The sequence below is a fragment of the Nestor notabilis genome, unplaced genomic scaffold (genome assembly GCF_000696875.1).
Source record: "Nestor notabilis isolate BGI_N333 unplaced genomic scaffold, ASM69687v1 scaffold23096, whole genome shotgun sequence".
Lineage (NCBI taxonomy): Eukaryota > Metazoa > Chordata > Aves > Psittaciformes > Psittacidae > Nestor > Nestor notabilis.
Window position 1 is genome coordinate 52,833 of NW_009933633.1, and position 11,420 is coordinate 64,252.

Here is an 11,420-nt window from a genome sequence, read left to right on the forward strand (position 1 = left end):
AAAAGAGAGAACTCCTGCTTGTCTGTACTGCCTGTACAGTGAGAGTCCCACTAGTACAGCAGGAGAGTCTTTGGAAGGTGAACAGGGTCTTAACAGGGCCCAAGTGAAAGCTGCTTGCAAGTTTTTCTCAGCCTGAAAATGCATTTGGATAAATACTGTCATCTGCTCTGTGGGTAGTTCAGCTGTCTTAAAGCTGTCTTAAACCATCCAGCCTCCTCCATCTGTCTGCAGAACATGAGGATTGTTTGGCTTAAGGAAGCAGAAAAATGGGACTTGAGGTCTGTCCTGCCTCTGATGCCTGTGAAGCGCTCATCTTTTGAATGCTTAGCCTCCTTCAGGCCTTCAACTCCTTATCAGCGCTAGAGCAAAGCAGGGTTGTTCTGAAAGTACAGGGACACTTATGTTCCCAAGTGCTGCTTGCTGCAAAAGTGTGAGGGGAGAGCAGATGTTTAAGAACAAAACAAAACCCCATAACTGAAAAGAACAACCAAAACTGTCTCTGAAAGCTCTTCTCAGTTTCACAGCCATACTAAATAGAGTTGGTATAAAACACATGGTTGATCCAGAAAGCCTTAGCAGAGGGATGCAACACCTCAGGTGATGTTTTTCTTAGCTGTGGAGCATCAGACATGCTGGTAGTATGTTCTGTGTAACTGAAGATGCTCTATTCTGACCTGGACATGAAAGGGTGTTCCTTTTCAGAAGGCTGAACAGCTGCTTCTGGCAAATAATTAGCCCTGGTTTATCAGCAAAATGTTGTGCGTAGCCTCGTACAGTTGAGTTTAAAGGATTGAGCAGAATGATCAAGTAGCTGTGCTGAAGCCAGTGTTTGTTTTCTTCTTGAATTAGCAGTCCCTTGGAGAGATGCAGCAGCAGCTGCAGGAGAAGGCGCTGGCATCTCCTACCCAGGATTCCCCCGGCTTTCTGCATGGATCTAAGGACTCTGCTGGAAGCAGCAGTAAGAATTCATCTTGTGACACAGACGACTTCGTTATGGTCCCAGCACAGTTCTCAAGTAGGTTTCTGGAAATGCAGACGTTCTAAGCAGAGGGGGATGTGGATGTTAGAGAGAGTCACTAGAAAGTTGGAAGAGAGATTGAACCTGTCTGTTTTGACTAACGGAGATGGTTTTGTTGTCAAGCTGGAAGAGACATCTGTCTCACAGGCTGGTTTCGTGGGGTATTTTGTAATTACCTTCAAAGATAGGATTTGAGAATAAAGATTACTCAGGGACCTCAAGAAGGGATTGAACCTAGAAATCCAACTGGAAAAGAAGATAAGTAGGCTCACAGGGAAATGTCTTTTTCGCACAGAAGCCATTCCCATGTCATCCTGTCTTCACTTAGCATCACAGTCCACAACAGGATTTCAGTTAGTAAGATGGATTCTACACTGGAAAGAATTCCTGAAGGACAACTAAAATATGTTGGATTTTTCTTCAGACATTAATTTAACACCTTTATGTGTTTATACTTTCATAGGAATTGTTTGAAAATACATGTGTACATAGGGGCCAGGGCCCCAGTTCAGCCACATGTCTAAGTATGTCCATGCACAAGTCCTTATTTAACCAGCAGAAGGATATTGTTCAACCCTGACCATGTGTATAATGCTTTGCTGAGTTGGAACTTGGTGGTAAATGCTGTGATTCCTCCTTTCTCAGTTGCAGTACTTATATTAAAACAGGAATTTGGAGAGGTAGAACTGTGAAATATCCCTGCTGTGCAATCCTATGGTAAGGAGGAGCTTAGTGTTGCTTGTATTTTACCTGGGAACAGTGATGGGACCAGTATATACTTGTCTTGTGCTGGTCATATTTCCAGTGTTCAGATGCTTTGGCAAAGGCACAAACTCTCCCATTTTGTGTATCCAGCTGCCAGCTCATTTGGCTGCCCTGGGTTTTTGCCACTTAAGAAATGGGTATTTCAAAGCCCTGTGTGAACAGATACCACTGTCTTTTTACACAGCAGCTAATTGCTTGCACCAGGTGGGCATATACCTGTTGGCCCAAATGATTCTGTTGGGTTTTGTCCCCATTCTTTTAGCCTAAATTTTCCAAAACTTCAGGATATGAGGATCAGCAGCTTCAGCCCACATATATTTTGCAAAACACTGATTCAGAAGTAACTCAGCAGGTCTTGGAGGAGCAGGAAATTCCACCCAAATCTCAGTTGCTCTGAATATATAAAGATTGCTCTGAATATATAAAGAAAATTATCTCAAATTAATCTGTTTGTGCACTTCCTTGTTCCTCAGGTGATTTAACTGCTGAGGCTGCAGGAGGGAAACCAATCCAAGACAGCCTGATGTATAGCGGGTAAGACCACTAAGGCAGTTGAAATCATTTAGCCACCGGAGCGTACTGTGCATTAGGGGCTTTTGGGTTCTGGTGGATGGGAGGGAAGATGTGGCTGAGTTAACTTTTGTTTCAGAGATAACTGTCACCTGTCTGGTTGTGACCATTTTCAGTTTGATCATCAGCACGTGGCACCAAAACAGAGAGCAGCATGACAAGACCCCAGGGCTCTTAGAAAGGGAAGGGTGAAAGGTTGGTTCCCAGGCTCTAACAGCTCGGTTCTTTCTGTCGTTCTTCAGGAGTTCTCTGGTGACTTCAGCAGGCTTGGAAAGCCAGGGAAGGACACCATCTCCTTCACCCCCATACAGCAGTTCTCCGAGCCCATCCAGGTAAGAAAGACTTTGGTGGCGACTGTGCTACATTGATTGATTGAACATGCATTGACTTCCAGGAGGGGATTTTACAGATGTTGGTGTGCTGGGCAAGATCCACACTCTCCTTTAATTAAAGGGTAACAAAAAACACCCGGGAGGAACTCCGCAGCCTTGAGCACTGATCAGTCCCAACTACAGAGCCTGTCTCTCCCTCTTCTGGTCTTCAGGAGGGGCACTGAGAGAATGCAGTAGAGCTGGAATTAACTTTGTTCCCTGGGCGGCCAGGGATTATTCTCAAGCAGAAAGTAAATGTACTTCACTGTCACGTATGTGCTACTGATCCCCTCTGTGCTCAGCCTGCAGAGGTGGTGAGTATTCCAGCTAAAGACCCCTGTTTCTAAATTCATGCAGTGAATTAGAGCACAATGCTTTAGCCAAGGCTGAAATTATGATGGGCTTGAATTACTGGGCAAATGTGGAGAAGTGTTGCTCATCTGCCCTTGCTGTGAAGGACAGATCTGAGCCTACTTAGTTGTTCGTAGCTTGCTTGAAGATCTGAAAAGCTCCTTGCACTGTGTATAAAGTAATGCTGCTACATGAGCCTTGTTTGCTAATGGAGGATGCAGTGGTAGGAGTAACAAGCGCAAACAGGCATGGTTATAGTTTTAGTTCCAACTAAACCAGTTGCTATAAACCCAGCTTTGCCCTTTAAAAATGAAGGTGACAGCTTCCCACACACACCACAGCTGCCCAGCACCACCACCGGGTCCAGACATATCTGTGTTCAGAAGGTGCTAATGGTCTGTGGAAGGGGATCCCATTGGCTCTAGAGCTTGCAGCTTTAGGCTATGTGCTTAGCTTGCAGGGAACTGATGGTGTTACTTTCCATCTCATTCTTGCCTACTGAGGAAGCAGGACAGCTTTCATCTTCTATTCTGTCAGTATGGCACCTATTGAGGGAGGACAGTTGAAGGAGATTTCACACTGGGAGGTGGATAACCCTAAAATCTTTCTTAAGAAAAAAATATAGTCCCAGGCTGTATGCTGACACACTCGTCACATAAATGGAGCCCAGAAAATGACAAAATATAGCCTCAAAGCATACAAATGTAATGGAGAAGAATATAGCTCAAAGCCTTGCTGACGTGATCAGATTAATTGGCAAGCATGTACCACAGTGTGGAGTTTAATTGCATGAGGCTTCTTATGCCATCGCCTGCTAAGCTTTTTAACAGCTTATTCCTTAACTGATTCCTTTGCTTTCTGAGGATCAGTCTTAACTAAAGAATTTGGCCTTGTTTCTGGACAGCAGTGAGTGGAAATTCAAGGAAGTTGATTAAAAATGCTGCCTACTTTACACTGTTCATCTCTCTCTGCACCAAACTGGCCTCGTCGTATTCTGCTGGATCACAAGGTGCAAGTCAATGCCAGCAGCTGTTTTAAATGTGTTTCTGCTCTCACTGGCTTTCCTACTCGTTCCCAGCAGCTTCTGTAGAGCAGATGCCAAACCCTCTAGTGCTACTTCCCACTTGTGTCTGCTTTGAAGAAACACTGAAAAGTTACTTCTTATCCTGTCCAGGATGCAAATAAGACATAAGTAATGAAAGACTGGAGCAGTCACTCCAAATCTAGAGTGTAAAGCATGGTCTTTAATCTGTCCTCTGAAAGTGCTTTGAAGTGGTGCCACCCAGGTACGCACTTACTCCTAACTTGGGTTTCAGTGCCCTTCACTGCAGATGTCGTGAGGCCCATTGATTCAGCGCTTGGCTTCGCTGGTGCAGAGGATTCCTGATTTTCTCTCTGTCTTCGCACACTCGGAAGCAGCAGTTCTCCCTTTCACGTGTGGCTCTAGGCTAGCAAGCAATGCTGGATGCATTCCAACTAGGACAGAAAGCAAAGGCTGTTTTAGAGTGGCCAGCAGTGAGTTTTCTTCAGGATGTTACAGTGTGCTCTAGAGAAGCTCTCCTTGTTCTTAACTAAGAGGGTGAGGAATAGGCAGAATTAAAATATGCTGATAGTTGGGGTGTTTTGAATTTATTCATTTTTCTAACACTTCCTTGTTGAAGATGTTTAGGAAGTCTAATGAAGAGAACTTCCTTGGATGTATCCCACAGCAATGGATTTGCTACCATTTTCAAAGAGCTTTTAATTACTGCCAAGTAATTAAACTCCATGTCCCAGCTTTATCTCTTGATCTTTGCAAATTTATGGTCACTTGTAGTCTTTAAGGCTTGAGGCCAATTAGCAGGTTTAGTACATGTCACCTTATTTGGGTACTTCCTTTTGCAACTTGCACCTTGTGGAGAAACCTGCCTTCTGTGAGCACTTGATAGAACTTTTGGGAAGGATCTCTTCACCTGAAAACTACTTTTTCTCCAAAGGATTTTAACCAGATGGAAAAGACAGCAGATGAAATGTATGTTGAAAATCAAGATATGTACAAAGCTTGACGCGAACCCTCTGGTTTCTTGATTAAAGCTCTGTCACTTTATGTCTGTTTTTACACCATGTCTTACACTGATGGAAGACAGAGACACCAAAGCCTCACCTTTCTGCTAAACAGTCAGAAACCTTGAATGCCTTTGGCTTATTGTATGTCAATGAAGAATCAAGGCTTCCATTGTGCCTTTTAGGGGCAAACGTCAGATTAAGAGTCTGTTCTCTTGGTGGAAGAAATAAGAGCAGACGAAGAAGAATACATAGACCTTAAAAACTCAGTAAACCTGTTGAGAGAGGAATGAAGAAATCAATCACCTTTTGATGTGTCAGTCTTGACGAAAGACCTCTTCCAGTTATTTGGCCCTCTTGTGATGGAGGAGTGTTTTCATGTGCATAATGTGGAGAGCTGCAGACACTTTCCTGCAGGTCAGCTTTGTTCAACACTGTCACTGTAAACCAGAGTGCTACTGACCCTTCCCAAAATAAGAAATTCTGATAATGGGATGCTCTGAACTGCAGGATAAGTCACAAACTCTTCTCTCTTCCCCTGCGCACGCATGTATGTTCTTGCTGAATTAACTGTCTCCTTTCATCTTATGTAAAACACTTCTACTCCAAGTGATAGACCGAAAGAAGTGATGCTTCCTGCTTCTCAGGGGCAAACCTGAGATTCGTGTCTTTGACTGACGACAAGGAAGAAGCCTTCATTACCAATAAGATCCTTCTGTAACTGTGCAACATCCCTGCAATTGGTGTTGGCAGTTGTAAATAGCATCGCCATGGCAATTAATCCTAGAATTCTGGAGCCTTTAGGAAAAGCCTATAGGCTGCTATTTAGTTGAGTGTGGTATTCGCATGGATTTTGTACACCATGGGTTTGTGTATAGCATAGTACGGGCAAAGAGTAGCAAGGGAAGCTGTCACCTGGGGGAATAGATATCAGATGTGAGATGATTAACTTGCTTGGATGAACTAGAAAGAAGTCAGAAGTTTGCATAATGGGCCTATCCCATTTTGTGTGTGTGATATTCTAGCTGACATTGATGGATACATAGATATCAACTCGTGCCCCCCGTATTTATTCTCTCCCAAGTTGCCTTCTCTACCCTGTAGTTAACTTGCAAATACTCAGTATTCTCTTTGTGGCACACTGAGACTTTCATGGAGATGCCATTGCTCCAGCGGTGCCTCTGCATGAATCGGAAGTAGCTCTTGGCAGCAAAATCTTTGCTGGTGTCCTTTGTGAGCCATGAATGTTTAGCCCCTGTTCAATGATGTGCTCCTTGGCTGTGGATCTGAGCAGTTGGAAACTAGGCCAGTTGTGGCGTGAAATAACAGGGCTCCAGTTTTCCTGGAGGGAGTGGTGCACTGGGGTGTATGTTTTAACTTCGCTCTGTGGGTGGGAATTGTGCTGGAAGAAAGGTGCGTGTTTTCGGGAGCCGCTTCCTTTTGATATGACTTTGAACCACCTCCCAGTATAAACCCACAACCCGAGCGCAGCCAAGGGGACGCTCTCTGTGTACAGTTGCTCTACGAAGATAAAACCTCCAATTACCTGGTTAAAGGCCCACCCCTTACAGAGGCTTTCTTTGTCTGTCTGCTTTCAACAGCCGGCCAGGGCAGTTTTCCAGCAGCAAGTACGGACACTCCGTGCCCATTCCAGTCCCAACACAGATTCACAACTACCGGCGGATCGAGCAGAACCTGCAGTCTCCCAATCAATACGCCTCTCCACGGTAAGTGCTGGGCTGAGAGGAGGGGGTAGCATCAGGGCAAGGGCTCTGCTATTACAGCTTGAGGGTTGTAAACCAAACTGCTTTACAGGGTGTTCTCTTGTACCTCTAAGTGGGCATAGGAGGAGCCACTTGCTGTAGGGAGCCAGTGTGGTGTGTGTTACGTGGTAACCTAGTTTTGGGGTTTTTTGATAGTGGTGTTGAGATTCATTTGTTACCATCTGCTGTAAATTTTGTATGTGTGTGAGAGACAGCTACTGTCACCTTTCAGTGCAGGCTGAGCCCCTCTGAGACTGACAGCTTCTCCCATGCCAGCTGTGGCTTGGGTGTCCAAGCAGAGAACACCACCCATCTGGCAAATGTCTTTATAGAAGGAAAAAGTTGAGATAAACAACTAAAATGGATGGGGCTACAAAACTTACCTGACTTCACCTTAATTAGTTCCTGTAGCTAGTCACACCACAGATGAGGTGTCTTACACAAGTTGCATATTAATATGGTTATGCAGCCAGGGCTGATTAAACCATGAGCAATGTATGTCTGTGAGGCAGAGCATGTTTTCCAAAGGCCATCAGGAAGACTTGGATGCCAGCCTTCAGCCATAGAGCTGTCCTGAGTTCAGTGGTAATGCCTTGTACATCCAAGACACACAGGGCTTCTGTCTTCTTACATGTTATTTCTGGTTCTTACAGGTCTGAAATGTAAGTTGACAGCTGGTTGGGAGGAGACTCATACAGGATCTTAAAGAGTTTGTACAGCAGGAGTATTCAGACAGAAGTGTCTGTGAGGTGTCGTGTCTTTTTTTGGATGAGTTGCTTTGGTATCTGGATTAGTTAAAGTTTAGATTTCTGAAGTAGGGTAATGCCTATGCCAGAAGAAGTTTGGGCTTCAGCCAGTCTAATTCAGGATAAGGCTTATTCGAAGTAGACCCAGAAGTAGATACACTAGATACAGAAATAGACCTAGTAGTAGATATTAATCAGGGATTAGCAGAGATTGTTTTGTGCCAGTATTACTTTAATACTATTTTATGCTCCCTTCGTTGAGTGTGTGGCAGGTTTTGTGGTGAGCTCCTTCCCGTTTCCTATGCACCTTGTGTTTTTTACAGCAAAACCTATAGACCCTGTTAGTGTTGGAACTCACAAAAGAGTCCTGATTATCCATGTGATGTATAAAGTCAGAGCTCTGGAGGACGTGCAGAGGATGCACCAAGGCACATTGTGCCTACCTCAGACCTCAGATGGGCTGCTGAGTTCAGGTTCACAGCCTGCAGCTACCGGTCAGGGATCAAACTGTCATGTTTTGCAACTTTTAGTCACCACTGTGTAATGTTGAGATTAACATCATCCCTGCAGAGGAACTTGAGGAATGGTCACAATCAGGATGATTCACAGCCTGCTTTTAGCATCTTCTCAGCATCTCTGGAGTCATGTTTTTTTCTGCCCTAGGAAGCCATATTTCTCTCTCACCATCACTTCCTCTAATCAGCAAATTCAGTAGACACCCTTCAGGAATGGAAGGAGAAAACTTCATCAAGCATTTAGTATGTGATTCCATTTTTCCATCAGGTGTATCAGACAGGCCATTACAGCCAAGTGCTTCATCATGTTTGCCAAGTCACTTGATGTGCGCTCTTGTTTCTGAACACTCAACCACTGTCGTCTGACTGGCTGGTGTATGCCCGTGTATCGTAGCCTGGTGGTGGATAGATAAGTTGCTTGTTGAGGTGGTAATTATGTGTAGTTACTTTTGGCCACATCACCTGTCCTGCTCGTTTGCTTATCCCATCATAAGGTGGCATTTGACATTCCACATCCTTCAGCAGCAGCACTCAGCTGGTTTTTTTTCCTGCAAGATCCTGATAGATTATATTCAGCCTTCTGGAGGGCTCATATTCTAGAGAGTTAATGGGGTAGCAATACTTTATGCCACTGAATATCTAGGTATCTTTTCACCTTGCTAGCTGCCCATTTCCTTACTGTGTATTTGTTTTGCTTCAGGGCCAGGCACTTCAGAGATTAGGCCTCTGAATGTTGGAGCAACCTGAAGAGAAGTGATTTTTTTAGGTTAAAATTTTAAAGGATTTCCTTTCTTTCCAAGCAGATGAATATAGCAAGGATTCACTTGGCTGCAAAATATAGTAACATATTGAAGGGGCAGGGTCAAATCTCAGCTACTGAAATAGATTTATGATTATTTATTTATTTATTTTCTGAAACGTGGCATAAAGTAAAACATACACCTTGTAGTGTTGTTGGGTTAGATGTACTGACACTTCACCACCTGGCCACTCTTGGGTAATGTAGCTAGCCCTGCTTGCACTGCCAAAACCAGTATGTCTTTGTTCCTCCTGATCAGATAGGTATGGACAGCTTAATGCAGTGTCACTGGGAGGGGAGGCAGGATACCTTGGTGAGAGCATCTTTCAGTGGCTTGAGCACAGAGGGAGGTGTTTCATCACATTTGTTGAATCCTGTCCAGAAAACCACCTACTGGCTGAAACTAATGTTCTTTTAACAGGAGAAAAAATGTTTCCAAATTGAGAGTAAAATGAAGGATTTGATGAAAGACTCTTTTTTCGTATAGAGGAGAGTAATGGGAATCTTGAAGGAAGGAGCCTGGAGAGGCAGAATGGCATTTCAGTAAATAGAGTTGAGGTTGTGTGTTCTTAGTAAGTGGTGAAAACATTAGATTACTGAGAAATAATTGATGTACAATAATCCAGTCTCTCTGCAGGGTGATGGTGTGGATGTACTCCCTTTCCTGCTAGTCTGGTTTCCTCTTTTGTTTCATTTTAGCAGCAGGGTAACTCTTGAGGTACCTGAACGTGTGGGCTGTACAAGTTAGTTGTAACTCCCTAAGGGGAGGCTTCACAAGGAGTTAAAGGAGTTTGGAGCCCAGGCAGTTCTGACTGTCCAGCCCCAAAAGAAATTCCTCTGGGTAGTACTGAACCGTTTCAGATCTGACAGCCACACGTTGCTCTGTTTTGCTCTGTAACTTCTGATTTGAGTCAAAGCTGTGTTGCAGAGCAGTGCCTTTGGCACAGCTTACCTCTGCACCCTACAGCCTGCTCTCACAGAGCTTTCTACCTGACAGGCTGCTCTGACAAAGGGGCAAGTGGCTCAGCACAGGAGGGAGACCTGAATAAAGCCCTCTCAGGGTATTCTGAAGAGACTGCCTAATATAAACATCTGTATGTGGCAGGATAGGAAACTGTGTCACGTTCAGGATTGATGTAGAAACCTGAAAGCATCTAAAAGTGACTGAAAAATGGCAGGCTTTCCTGCTTACAGCTAAACTAATCTCATTCTTTTCATTTGTCTTGCAAAATTTTGTCTGGATTGGAACTCTTGAGAACAAGGATTATCATCTTAATCTGTATTGGTGTAGTCCTAAAGCAGTGGGGTTTTCATCCAGGATAAACAGTCATGAAGCTCTGCCTTCTGTGGAAGTAGCTCTGTGTGTGTGTGTCTGTGGTACTGTTCTTACTCTTCTCACTGGCATCTGGAGTAACCTGTGTTCTGCTGTTGTTTCCTATAAGGTCTGGTACGGTCCGGAGGTCCAGCAGTACAAGTCCTCTTGGTTTTCCTAAAACTGGTGCTTCCCCTCCTTATCCTGGAGAGCATGGATCTGTGCCCAGCTCTAGAAAGCTCTCCTTTGGCGGTGCCAAGCCATTTATGCCATCACCGCAAGGTAAGATGTCAACTGGCATGTTGCTGCCCTAATAAAATCCTGTGCCTCTTTCCTGTAGCTGCCAGGTAATAGGGAATTCAGATTGTTGTGTTCTCCCATGGCTCTTCTCAACAGATTACTTGAGAAGTGCTTTGGCCTCTGTAAAATGGAGAGGAAGATCCCTCTTAGCCCCAGGAGAGGCAAGTTTTGTTTTGGTGTCTGCATCAAACATTTTGCTGCCCTCTAAAGAGGGCTTCTGTAAGTGCAAAGTATCTTTTTACTGGCTCGGGCCGGGGTGAGATAAAAAATATAAGGCAGTTGTTGTCAGAGCAAAATTCTGAGCAGCTTTGGAAGGACTCAAATTTTGCTGTTCAGACTGAGAAGACGTGTCTGAATATCCAGTAGCCTGATGCAGATGCAAACAAGTAATTCTTGTGGAAAGGGATAAGAAAAACCCCAGTGTGCAACTGATGCAATTTGCTGGTTTTAATAAAGGCACAGACTCTGATGTAACGAGCTATTCTATATCCCTAGTGTTTCCAAGCTTATATTTATTAGTCTCTGATGGTGGAGAAATGCAGAATGTTCATATTCTATTCCTCTGAATTAATACCACTGCAAAGTCAGACTAAAATGTGCTAAAGTAGTACCAGGCAGAGGGTTTTTTTCCTCCTTTTACAGGAGTTGTTGATCTTTTCGCTACACAGTTGAGGAGATGGAAAAGATTACCAGCATCTTTCTGTAAAACAGGTGGTGCATAATGTTGTCATTGCCTGTGGAAACTTGATACTGAATAAACTTCTTTCTCTCACTGTGTTCTCTCGAAGTTGGAACAATCCCAGAGCAGCCCAGCCAGACTGTTATCCCGTCTTCTCTTGGAGCAGATGTGAGAAGCCGGATTCCTGC

General features: G+C 44.2%; 1 protein-coding gene across 1 annotated transcript in view; it reads left to right on the forward strand.

The window, feature by feature from the left end:
* Positions 1-11,420, forward strand: part of ULK1 (unc-51 like autophagy activating kinase 1) — a 77,934-nt gene that overhangs the window by 52,826 nt on the left and 13,688 nt on the right. The window contains exons 13-18 of the mRNA XM_010016980.1: positions 850-1,015; positions 2,257-2,317; positions 2,596-2,685; positions 6,720-6,845; positions 10,384-10,535; positions 11,342-11,419. Coding sequence (XP_010015282.1) covers positions 850-1,015; positions 2,257-2,317; positions 2,596-2,685; positions 6,720-6,845; positions 10,384-10,535; positions 11,342-11,419 — 673 coding nt within the window. The remainder of the gene's footprint in view (positions 1-849; positions 1,016-2,256; positions 2,318-2,595; positions 2,686-6,719; positions 6,846-10,383; positions 10,536-11,341; position 11,420) is intronic.